Source organism: Hypanus sabinus, chromosome 6, assembly GCF_030144855.1.
Source record: "Hypanus sabinus isolate sHypSab1 chromosome 6, sHypSab1.hap1, whole genome shotgun sequence".
NCBI classification, from domain to species: Eukaryota; Metazoa; Chordata; class Chondrichthyes; order Myliobatiformes; family Dasyatidae; genus Hypanus; species Hypanus sabinus.
In genome coordinates this window covers 116937802-116950602 of record NC_082711.1, presented here as the reverse complement: position 1 = coordinate 116950602, position 12801 = coordinate 116937802, and the positions used below count along the sequence as shown (strand labels likewise).

General features: G+C 43.9%; 1 protein-coding gene across 5 annotated transcripts in view; it reads left to right on the top strand.

Moving 5' to 3' along the window:
• The window catches only part of klhl12 (kelch-like family member 12), a 104449-nt gene extending 92254 nt beyond the window's left edge, over nucleotides 1–12195 (top strand). For all 5 annotated transcript variants that reach the window (XM_059972816.1, XM_059972813.1, XM_059972815.1 and 2 more), the window contains 2 exons: nucleotides 2581–2767; nucleotides 11030–12195. In XM_059972816.1, the coding sequence (XP_059828799.1) occupies nucleotides 2581–2767; nucleotides 11030–11156 (314 nt within the window). In that variant the 3' untranslated portion in view covers nucleotides 11157–12195. The remainder of the gene's footprint in view (nucleotides 1–2580; nucleotides 2768–11029) is intronic.
• Nucleotides 12196–12801: the final 606 nt, after the last annotated feature.

Sequence of the window (12801 nt, the reverse complement as noted above, 5' to 3'; positions counted from 1 at the left end):
CAATGCATTAAACATTTGCTGTGCAGAATTAGAAGTTCATTGGGGCTCAAGAGGACACATGCTACTGAACCACGTAGTGGCCAAGTGTTTAAGGCTTTGGGCAGGCGATCTGAAGGTCGTTAGTTTGAGCCTCAGCCGAGGCAGCGTGGTTGTCCTTGAGCAAGGCACTGAACCACACACTGCTCCTGCATGTTTACAGCCCAGTGGCAGCGGTTGGTGCAGTATGGACAAGACAAGACAGCCATCATTACGCGAAACAAAACTAATCCCTTGCATTCACCAGGTCAGGAACATCAGAGCTAGCACGAATTTGGGGAAAGAGAACAAGGTGGGTGTAAAATGTAAAGGCCTGGGGAGTAGAGGGAAGGACTTTCTGGTTGAGGGATGGAAGTAAGATGGAGGTGAAGGTGGTTTGTTTCATGAGTTGGGATGCATGGTATTGGATGCTGGAAGACAGTGGAATGGCGAACTTTCAAGTGGCAGGATGGAGCCCCTGGAGGTGGTAGTTGGTGTGGATCAGGCAAGACCAGAGGTCAGTGGTTGAACAAGGAGTTGGATGCAGCAGCACAATGGGAAATGAGGCTCATGGAGTGAATCAGAATCAGGTTTAGAATTACTGACATATGTCATTAAATTTGTTGTTTCATGGCAGCACTACTGTGCAATACGTAGAAAACTATAAATTACCATAAGAAATGTATATAAAAAAATTAAACAAGTAGTGCAACATGAGAGCAAAAAAAAGCAAGTTAGTGTTCATGGTTGGGTCAGTGTCCATTCAGATCTGATGGTAGAGGGGAAGAAGCAGTTCCTAAAAAGTTGAGTGTGCGTCTTCAGCCTCCTGTACCTCCTCCTTGACGGTGGCAATGAGAAGAGGGCGTGTCCTGGGTGATAATGATAGATGCTGCTTTTTGAAGGTGTCCTGGATGCTGGGGAGAGTCGTGCCCATAATGGAACTGGCTGAGTATGCAGGCAATACAGTAGGGGTACAGTGACCCCTCCATACCAGGTGATGAAGTAACCAGTTAGAATACTCTCCAGAGTACCTCCGAAGAAAATCTCAAGCTCCAAATGAAATATAACCACTGACATGTGTTATTTGTTATCTTCAGGGCTGTTAACACCCAAGAGCTTGAAACTGCTCACTTTTTCCACTGCTGATCCCTCGATGAGGACCAGAATTTTTTATTCCCTTGACTTCTCTTCCTGAAGTCCACAATCAATTCTTTGGTCTTACTAACGTTAAGTGCAAGGTTGTTGTGACCAAGCTGATCTATCTCACTCCTGTACATCTCCTTATCACTATCTGAGATTCTGCCTACATCAGTTTTGTCATCGTCAAATTTATAGATGATGTTTAAGCTGTGCCTAGTCATTACATCCATGACTGTATCATGGGAGTAGAGAGAGCAAAGCAGAGAGGTAAGCACACGTCATTGAGCAGCACCATTGATTTGCACTGACTGTGGTCTCCGATAAGGAAGTCAAGACTCAGTTAAATAAATAATTCAGTCATTGACTGGGCAGTTTCCAGTGGCAGACGGCTCAGATATACTGTATCCCTTTAAGTCGTGTTGAAGGAGGCTTCACAAGTCTATTTATGTAAAAGGCATGCTTGACTGAAAAGTATTAGAAGTGTATCCCACCATGAATTACTGGAACACACTTCACACGCCTGGCTTAACTATACTTCATCATATCAGATGCAGAGGAGTTCTTTCCTTCTCCTTCGTGGAGTTAGAGGTTGTGGGCTGGGAGTTGTCAGAGTGAGTAACCACAGTACTCTTTTGTAGACTGCATACGCAATAACCACAGTACTCCTGTAGTGTAGAGACTTAATGCTTAGAGAGTTGTGTGGTTGCCAATCTTTGGCCGTATTGGTTGTGAAGTTATTTAGAATAAAATTATGGAAAAGCTCAGCACCTACCAAGAGAGAAAAACAGGGTTAATATTTCAATCAATGGACTTTTCATCAGAACTGAAAGTAGCAATCTAAGGTGCAGAGAAAGAGACAAAGGGATATGGCAACAGAAAGGAAGATCTTTAGTTGGGAGCAGACCAGGAGATATTAGATGACTAAAGGGCAAGGCTGAGGTGAAAGAAATGCCTCTCCTGGTTCTGGAAGTTTGGAGAAGGGTTCACAGCAGAAATGGAAGCCGTTGAATTCCTGTTAACTCTGTTTGAGGAAGAATTTGTATGGAAGATTGTATCATTAGAACAGGAGGAATGGTAACGAGAAACTAGGAATGAATGAAGTCTTAACAAACCAAGGTGAGAGAAGATTGGACCAGGATCCATCAGATAGTGATAGGGGATCTGATGTGTAATTCAATATCTCAGATCACAGACGATGAAGGATCAGGATTTTGCTGACCATAGTGAAGGCCAGTGATAAACCTTGCAGAAATTTTCTCCAAGAAATAAAATACATTGTACTTATCTATGGACATGTCTTTCAAGACAGTGCTCTAGCCTAACTGCCCTTCATTTCTGAACTCTGACATGTATTCTGAAGTTCAAAGTGAACCAAAAGCCAGTGTATTTGATTGTATATTGCCTCTTCTGTCCACTCATTAATAGGAGCTGGGGTGGCTCTGCTGAATGACCATATTTACGTGGTTGGTGGCTTTGATGGAACGGCTCATCTTGCATCGGTTGAAGCATATAACATTCGCACAGACTCGTGGGTGATGATAACTAACATGACAACACCTCGATGCTACGTGGGAGCAGCAGTACTTCGTGGGAGATTATATGCAATTGCTGGGTATGTCAATATCCAAACAAGATGGGGCAATTTTTATGTTGTTGGCTTTTTGATAAACCAATTATCTGCTCGTGGTCCGTATTTTGCAGTAGTTGAAATATGTATTAAATAAGTTACAATGAGCTCTTTAATTGAGTTATTCTCACTGGTGCTGCTCAACAATATAAGATCTTGGTGAGACCATGCTTTGATTTTTGTGTGTATTCCTGTGAGCTTGGCGGTGCAGGCTCGAAGGGCCGAATGATCTACTTCTGCACCTATTGTCTATTGATAAAGGAAGGATATAATTAAACTGGAAACAGTGTACTAAAGATTCACGAGGACTTTGCCAGGACTGGAAGGCTTCACCTATCACCTGCATGCTTGTACTCCTTCCCTTCTCCACCTTCTTATTCTAGCCTTTTCGTCCTCCTTTTACAGTCCTGATGAAGGGTCTCGGCTCTCTAAAGATGCTGCCTGACCTACTGAGTTCTTCCAGCATTTTGTGTATGCTTTCTGGATTTCCAGTATCTGTGTCTTGCATGGTACTATATGGAACAGGCTGCCGAAGGAAATGGTAGAGATGGGTACAATTACAATGTTCAAAAAGCATTTGGACAGGACAGGTACGTGGATAGGAAATATTCAGAGGGATGTGGACTAAATGTGGGAAATAGGACTAACTGAAGTAGATAACTTGGCCAACATGGAGACTTGAGCCAAAAGACCTTGCTGTTTAACTATATGGTTCCTCAAAGGTGGCAGTGTGATACTTCCTCATAGCTGTAATTACCTGGGCTTCATCCTGACTAGCTGCTTTTCACGTTTTTCTTGTGGGTTTCTGTGCACTGGATTATTTCCACATTCCAAAGACATGCAGGTTGGTAGAACAACTGACCTGTAACTTGGCCCAGTGAAGGTGGGTGCTAGGAGAATGACAGTGGAGTTAATGGGCTCATGAGAGAGAAGATGTGTGGAATAGGACTCATGGAATTATCACGAGGATATGCAAAAACATAGCTGATGAATGATCCCAAGTTTGAATCTGGCTGGCTCTTTGCATGCTTCCATCCGTGCGAGCTAGCAACTTGGCCTCATAACAAAAACAAATGCTAAAGAAACAGCGAAGTGCCACCTGATGCACCATAAAGCACAAAAAGGAACGGCAATCCAAAAATATATTCTTCGTCATATCACAGTTTTCTTTCCATAAGGAGCAGGATTATCCTGTTTAAAGGTCCACTCTGCCATTCCATCATAACTAATCCATTTTCCCTTCAACCCCATCTTCCAGCCTTCTCCTTTCACGCCCTGATTAATCCAGAACCTATCAACCTCCATCGTAAATACACCCACTGACCTGGCCTCTACAGGCACCTGTAGCAACGAATTCCACAAATTCATCACCCTTGGGCTAAATAAATTCCTTATCATCACCATTCTAAATGGACATCTCTTTATTCATCGCTCTCTGGTCTTTGAATCCCCCACCACTGGAAGCATCCTTTCCACATCCACTCGATCTAGGCATTCAATATATTTCAATGAGATCTCCCCTTGGACTTCAAAATTCCAGCAAGTGAATATCTGGAGCCATCAATTGCTCCTCTTACAATAAGACTTTAACTGTCAGACATGAGAAAATCTGCAGATGCTGGAAATCCAAAGGAACAAGCACAAAATGCTGGAGGAACTCAGCAGGCCAGGCAACATCTATGTAAAACAGTGAACAGTTGATGTTTCGGTCGGAGACCTGATGAAGGGTCTCGGAGGGACCGAAACATTGACTGTTTACTCTTTTCCATAGATGCTGCCTGGCCCGCTGAGCTCTACTAAATCCTGAAATCATTCTCATGAACCTTCTCTGAACCCTCTCCAATGTCAGCACATCCTTTCTTAAATAAGCAGTACAAAACTGCTCACAGTACACCAAGCGAGGCCTCACCCTCAACGTTACAACTACTTTCAAGTATTCTACTTGAAGGGTGTAACCCCCTGGGTCACCTCAGGCTTGCTCAGCTCGTTCCCGTCTAGTGTGGATGCTGTGTGATGTCCCCGCCTCGCCCAAAAACAGACAGTACACCATATGCGATTAAATGAGTACAATTTATAAAGGTTACTATAACTAAGTGATTAATAACGATACAGTATATATGAAGAAAAAAATAAAGAAAAGGCGCCAAACTTATCAAAGTCCAAACCACTTTGTGCACAACCGTTGGAGCTCAATCACTGAAGTCTTCTGGCCACCATTTGATCCCCTCCGAACTCCTCGACTCGCAGCTTAGGACCATCCAAAGTGGTCAACCAAGCACATCTAGCTTCATCTCCTCTCCTTGGAGTACCTCCTGGCCTCGGACCCCCGCTTGGGGTCCGTTCCTCGCCCTGCTTACAGCATCGCGTCCTCTCTCTCTCACCCCCTCGCGCCGATCTGCCCAAAAGCCCGCCAACAATAGCTTACAGACTCAGAAGAAAGAACAACATTAATCCCAATTGGTTTACAAAGGAATACAATTCTCGTTATCAGTAAATTTTAACCCAAACAAGCTTCCAGCACTCTCTCACAACAAAGAAGCATTCCTACTTTTAACAAAACAAAGAAGCCATTTTGATTACATACACAGTAACAAAGAAAAAAAGAAGAAACCCCCTTTACAAGTGAATGCTAACTTTGTATTTGTCATCCTCATCACTGACTCAACCTGCAAGTTAACCTTTAAGGAATTCTGTACAAAGACTCGCAAGTTCCCTTACACCTCAGATTTTTTAAATTTTCTCTCTGTTTAGAAAATAGTCATTGGGTCTTTCCTTCTACTAAAGTTCATGAACATACACTTCCTGACACAGTATTCCATCTGTCACTTCTTTGTCCCTTCTCCTAATCTGTCTGTCCTTCTGTAGCCTCTCTACTTCCTCAATACCACCTGCTCCTCCACCTTTCTTCTTATTATCTGCAAACTTGCCAGAAAGTCATCAATTCTGTCATCCAAGTTATTGACATACAATGTAAAAAGCACCAACCCCTGCTCCCTTTATTACCACTGTAGTTTCACGTAAACAGCACTAGCAAACCAGCCCGCTAGGATATTGGTCTCCTTAGCTTCAGCTGTAACCTGTCCCTTTCTGTCTCTGCCACCTTCTCCAGAAAAGATCCCAAATATCCAGAAATGTGAAACCCTGCCCTCTGCACAGTTTCTTAGCCACATATTCATCTGCCAAATCATCCTATTCTTGTCCTCAGTGGCATGTGGCACAGGCAGCAGGATCAGGGAGAGATGGATATCCTGCCTTTCAGCTTTCTACTTTACTTCCTAAATGCTCTCTTCTGGACCTTCTTACTTTTCCTACCTGTGTTATTGGTGCCAATATGTACCAAGACCTGTTGCTACTCACCCTCCCCCTTTAGGATGTCTTGGGTCTGATCCAAGACATGGCTGACCTTGACACTGTCACTGGGAGGCAACATGCCAACCGGGAGTCTCTGCCACGTCCATAGGATGTCCTGTCAGCTCCTCTGACTATGGGATCCCCTATCACTACTACAGTCCTCTTCTCCCCACTTACCTTCTGAGCCACAGTGCCAGTCAGCCAGAGACCTGGTCACTGTTCACCCCCCACCCCCACACCAACAGCAGCTCTTCCCCTGGATGGTATATTGAGAGAAACAGCCACAATCGTATACTTTACTGGCTGCCCATTTACCTGCCTTCTGCAGCTTAGAGGTGACTGCTTCACAGTGACTCCTATCTGTCACCCCCTCAGTTTCTTGTATGAGCTGAAGGTCATCGAGCTGCAGCTCCAGTTCCTTAACGCGTTCTCTGAGGAGCTGCAGCTCCAGTTCCTTAACGCGTTCTCTGAGGAGCTGCAGCTCCAGTTCCTTAATGCGTTCTCTGAGGAGCTGCAGCTCCAGTTCCTTAACGCGTTCTCTGAGGAGCTGCAGCTCCAGTTCCTTAACGCGTTCTCTGAGGAGCTGCAGCTCCAGTTCCTTAACGCGTTCTCTGAGGAGCTGCAGCTCCAGTTCCTTAACGCGTTCTCTGAGGAGCTGCAGCTCCAGTTCCTTAACGCGTTCTCTGAGGAGCTGCAGCTCCAGTTCCTTAACGCGTTCTCTGAGGAGCTGCAGCTCCAGTTCCTTAACGCGTTCTCTGAGGAGCTGCAGCTCCAGTTCCTTAACGCGTTCTCTGAGGAGCTGCAGCTCCAGTTCCTTAACGCGTTCTCTGAGGAGCTGCAGCTCCAGTTCCTTAACGCGTTCTCTGAGGAGCTGCAGCTCCAGTTCCTTAACGCGTTCTCTGAGGAGCTGCAGCTCCAGTTCCTTAACGCGTTCTCTGAGGAGCTGCAGCTCCAGTTCCTTAACGCGTTCTCTGAGGAGCTGCAGCTCCAGTTCCTTAACGCGTTCTCTGAGGAGCTGCAGCTCCAGTTCCTTAACGCGTTCTCTGAGGAGCTGCAGCTCCAGTTCCTTAACGCGTTCTCTGAGGAGCTGCAGCTCCAGTTCCTTAACGCGTTCTCTGAGGAGCTGCAGCTCCAGTTCCTTAACATGTTCTCTGAGGAGCTGCAGCTCCAGTTCCTTAACGCGTTCTCTGAGGAGCTGCAGCTTGCTGCACCCGGTGCAGATGTGTTTATCCCGGAGGTTAGCGGTCACCCAGAGTTTCCACATCTCTCAAAAAGAACACAGCACAGAACCTGAGACGTTCTCACTGATCTAACTGTGCACTAACAGAAGACAAAACTCCCCAAGTCTGTTCTCACCGAGTCTAACTGTGGTACACTCACACCATGGCCACTCTGCTTATCCGTGCTTTATTTTTATTTGCCCTTGTTAATTAATCATGACTGTGCCACCATTAAAAGCTGAAATCCGAAGAAAACTTGTTTAAATCTCTCTCTCCTGGACTTTTGTGAGGCCTCCTCTGCCGATTTGACAGTGACTATGCCACCAAAAAAAATGATAGGGCATGGGAAGTGACAAATCTAAACCCACGAGTAAATAAATTTTCTTACAGTTTGACCCCTTGTGCTTCCCCTGTTCTTTTGCCTTACTTGTGAGCAATCAAGTTCAAAGATCTCAGGTCTTACCATTTCCTGTCTCTGCAATCTTCTCAGCACAGTGTGCAAAGTAACAGATGAAAGGTAAGCAGCGAAAAGCCATGAAACTTGTTCCATTAATCAGATTCTCAGCAACTCATGTACCTTGTCTTTTTATTTTTATTCATCTCATGAGATCAGTGAACCACATTTGAATTGCTGCAATTCGTACAATGCAGTTGGGAAGGAAGATCCATAGTTTATACGCAGAATGATAATGGGCCAATAATGCACTCCGAATCAGAATCAGGTTAATTATTCAATTTGGTTGAATTGAATAATTTGGTTTATTATTAAATTTGTCAACAGTTCAATGCAATACATAATCTAGCAGAGAGAGAAAATAATAATAATAAATAAAATAAAACATAATAAATAAACAAGTAAATCAATTATGTATATTGAATATTTTTTTTAAATGTGCAAAAACAGAAATACTGTATATTTTAAAAAAGTGTGGTAGTGTCTAAAGCTTCGATATCTCACTCTCTTTAAAGGTAGTCCAACATTGGCCTCTGAGACAAAGATCACAGAGTCATCAGGTGCAGCAGGGATCTTCACAGCTGTAGTTGTGTTCTCCCTTTCAAGGCGTGCACAGAAGGTGTTGAGTTCATCTGGTAGTGAAACATCGCTGTCATTCATGATACTGGGTTTCGCTTTGCAGTCCCTGCCAGAGTTGCCGTGCTTCTGATAGCGCCTCCAACCTCGTTCGAAATTGTCTCTTTGCCCTTGAACTAGCCCTCCGCAAATCATACCTAGTTTTCTGGTACAGGCCTGGGTTGTCAGACCTAAATGCCACAGATCAAGCCTTCAGCAGACGACATACTTCCTGGTTCTTCCACAGCTTTTGGTTTGGGAATGTACAGTAAGTCTTTGTAGGCACACACTCATCCACACAGGTTTCAATTGAGTCGGTATCAACTGCAGCATACTCATCCAGATTCAAAGATGAATCTCTGAGTACAGTCCAGTCCACCGATTCAAAGCAGTCCTGTAGCGCGCTCCTGTGCTTCCCTTGTCCAAACCTTCTTGGTCCACGCTACTGGTGCTGCAGTCTTCAATCTCTGTCTATACTCAGGGAGTAGAAGTACAGCCAGGTGATCAGACTTCCCGAAGTGAGGGCGTGGAATAGCACGGTAGGTATTCTTGATGGTAGTGTAGCAATAGTCGAGTGTGTTGTTTCCTCTGGTATTGCAAGTGATTTGTTGATGGTAATTGCTTTGTGATTTTTTCAGACTGGCCTTGTTAAAATCTCCCAAAACGATGGTGAAGGCATTAGAGTGTGTTGGTTCGTGCATGTTGATTCCATTACTCAGATCATCTCAAGCTGGCTTGACATTGGCCTGAGGTGGAATGTAAACTGCTACCAGAATGACCTTAGAGAACTCCCATGGTAGGTAAAAAGGACGATACTTTACTGCTAGTTATTCCAGGTCTGGTGAGCAGAATTGGGACAGCACTGATATATTTGTGCACCAAGGAGAGTTGATTAAGAGGCATACTCCTCCACCTCTGCTTTTGAGAGACTCTATAGATCTATCCTGACAGTGTATAGTAAACCCATTGATCTGAATTGCTGCATCTGGTACGGAAGGGGTTAACCAGGATTCTGTGAAACAAAGGACACTCATGGTCCTAATGCCCCTCTGATTCAGCACCCTGGCTCTGAGATCACTGATTTTATTCACCAGAGACAGCACGCTCACCAGCAAGATCGTCGGTATAGGGAGCTTAAAACCCTATTCCCTTAAACGGATTTGTAATCCTGATCTTCACCCACACTTCCTCCGCGGTTTTCTCCGTGGGCACTTCCGACCACAGACTGTGTTGTTTCCGTTGGTTTTAAGCAGTGACAGTTCACTTATACGCATTAAGACATCTTTGTTGATTGCACTGAAGGAGTTGTGAGTTGTGCATTTTAGCTGTAACGGGTAACAGCTGTTGCCACTTTATTAGACACTGAGTATTTCTTTGTGTATTTCTGCTCCTGTAGCCCATCTACTTCGAGGCTCAATGTGTTATGTGTCCCAGGATTCTTTCTGAACACCACTGTTGTAACATGTAGTTATTTGAGTTACTGCTGTCTTCCTGTCAGCTTGAACCAGTCTAACCATTCCCCATTGACCTCTCTCATTAACAAGGCATTTGCCCCAAAGATCTGCTGCTCACTGGATGTTTGTTTTTTGCAACACCATTCTCAGTAAAGTCTAGAGACTGCTGTGCATGAAAAACCCAGGAAATTAGCAGTTTCTGACACTCAAATCTGGCACCAACAATCACTCCACAGTCAAGTCACTTGGATCACATTTCTTCCCCATTCTGATGTTTGGTCTGAACAGCAACTGAACCTCCTGACCATGTCTGTATGCTTTTCTACATGGAGCTGTTGCCACATGATTGGCTGGCTGATTAGATATTTGCATTAATGAGCAGGTGTACAGACATACCTAACAGAGCGTTTGCTGAGTTGCAATTCCCCTTGTTTCCCTCCTGCTGCTTGGTGGTATAAGTTACGGGTTTTGAAGGTGCCATTGAAGTAGCCTAGTCATGTAACTCTGGTGCATTTTATGCAGCAATCATTCTGCCTTGATAGTGGAAGAAATTTATATTTATGGTGATGGATAGGATGCCAAACAAGTAGGCTATGTAACTTTCCAAAGCTTAACTTTACTCCTTTTCTGGTACTGTGCCATTTTTTTTCTCTCAGGAGAGCTTGACTAAAGTTGATTTCCTAAACCAAGAAAGCAGTGTTGGTCTTGAGTTACTAACAGCTGCAGTTCTCAGCTTTTCACTGTGTGGTGTAGTGTAAGCAAATTGGCATTTAAGGGAGAAGTTTCATTTATTCTGGTCGACATTTAAAACTTGCTGCCAGAGGAGGTAGTGGCAGCAACATCACTGTGTTAGAGAAGCATCTAGACTGGTGTTAAAAAAGCAAGACGTACAAGATTTGTTGCAGGTAAATGGGATTAGTGCTGATGGGCAAAAAGGTTGGTAGAGACACTATGCTCTAAAGGGCCTATTCTGTGCTGTACAACTCTGTGGTTAATACATGACTTGATTTGGGTACTGGCCACCATTGTCTTATGGAAGGAACTGAAGCTTAAGGTAGTATGCCTGTAAGGTTTCAGTAGTGTGCAGGTTCTAGGTAGAGAATTGCACCATATTAGAGGTGAATATCTTAATCCTCTGCTTTATTCCTGACAGGTATGACGGGAATTCTTTGCTGAGCAGTATCGAGTACTATGACCCAGTTATTGACAGCTGGGATATAGTAACTTCAATGGGAACTCAACGCTGTGATGCTGGTGTGTGCGTGCTACGGGAGAAGTGAAAAACCAAGCAAGAATAAGGAGAGTCACGGAGAAGAACTGAATCTCAGCAACGTTTCATTTCAGTTGTGTTGTTTGTCTCTAAGTGCAATATTTGGACTTAAATGTAAATCCATCCATAAGTAAGCAGTAGTTTGCACAGAAAAGTAGTTCTGTGGTCCTAGATTAAACTGCAAGAATTGGAAAATTTTGACATAGTAGATAACAGAATTTTTTATACAAATCAGAGAGATCAGTTACCACTACACAAAGAGTATCAAGGGCAGGAAAGACCTGTGTTTACTGCTTGTGCAAATGTGAAGTATGACATTCTAATGTCTACAGATCACTGCTCGTGCTTAATATTTATAGTTATAATCATGCTCAAATCTTCAGTGAGAGCACAGAAACAGATCATAAGGTTCATGTTTCCAAGACTGCTGCGGCATCTTATTTATATTAGTGACTTCTCAGTCCTGAGCACTACTGAAACACATTATACACACTTGCCAATGGCAGCCCTTTCTTACTAATTGTTTTAACTAATTTATACCTGTAAAAGAAATGACAAATTTAATACATAACCTTTGTACTTTTGTAAAGATGTTAAATTCTGCTGTAGATTTTCATTTATTACTTGTGAAACAGCTTGACTGTATATAAGGCACTAGCATATTTCACCAGCAGGGTTACCTTCAGAGAAGACGTGAATTTGGAATCCCACAACATTTCTCTTGTATCACCTTACCTGCACTCAAGGATATCGTGGGGTATCTAACCTGCCTAGTTCAGCTATTATTTTGCAACACCTCATTCCACAATGGAATTAGTTCTCCCCAATTTTGTGATATTACAAGATAAAATGTCAAAATATAAGCAGTCATGATGTAGCAATCTTAAACAACCCTGATTGAAATCTTTTCACATTCCTTCCCTATATTCATCTAGTTTTACCTTAAATGTATCTATGATGTTTACCTCCAGCATTTTGTGTGTTTTGAATGGATTTACAGCATCTGCAGATTTTCTCGTTTGTACATAAATGTTCTCTATTTGCCTGGTTGAGTGCAGTGTAGGGTAATAGTTCTTCACCTTCAGTCACTGATAATGCTACCATTGTGTACAGCTGCAAACATGCTGCAGGAGCTCAAGACTGCAACAGCAATTGATAAACTTCACTACACGATCACTGTGGAAGTGTAAACATCCGGTGCTCCCAATGTGGCCATTTATACATTGGGGAGACCCGCCGCAGACTGGGAGACCATTTCGCCGAACACCGGCTCTCAGTCCTCCAGCAGTGGCGGGATCTCCCTGTGGCCACACACTTCAATTCTACAGACCACTCCCACTCTGATATGTCTGTCCATGGCCTCCTCTACCATCAAGATGAGGCCACACGCAGGTTGATGGAGCAATACCTTGTCTCCCGCCATGAACCTTCAAATCACAGACCTCTGTTGATACCCCTGCCCCCCAATCTACAATTTTTGTCTGGTTCTCTTTCTCTCTCTTCTTCCCCCCCCCCCCCCCCAGCCCTATCTTTCTCTTTTATTTGCCATAATTCTCCACCTTCCTTCCCCCTAGCCTATTTCCCTTCAGCCTATCACTTCCTAGCTCTCTATCCCTCCCCCCACCTCTTATTCCTCCCCCCCCCCCCCCCAACCA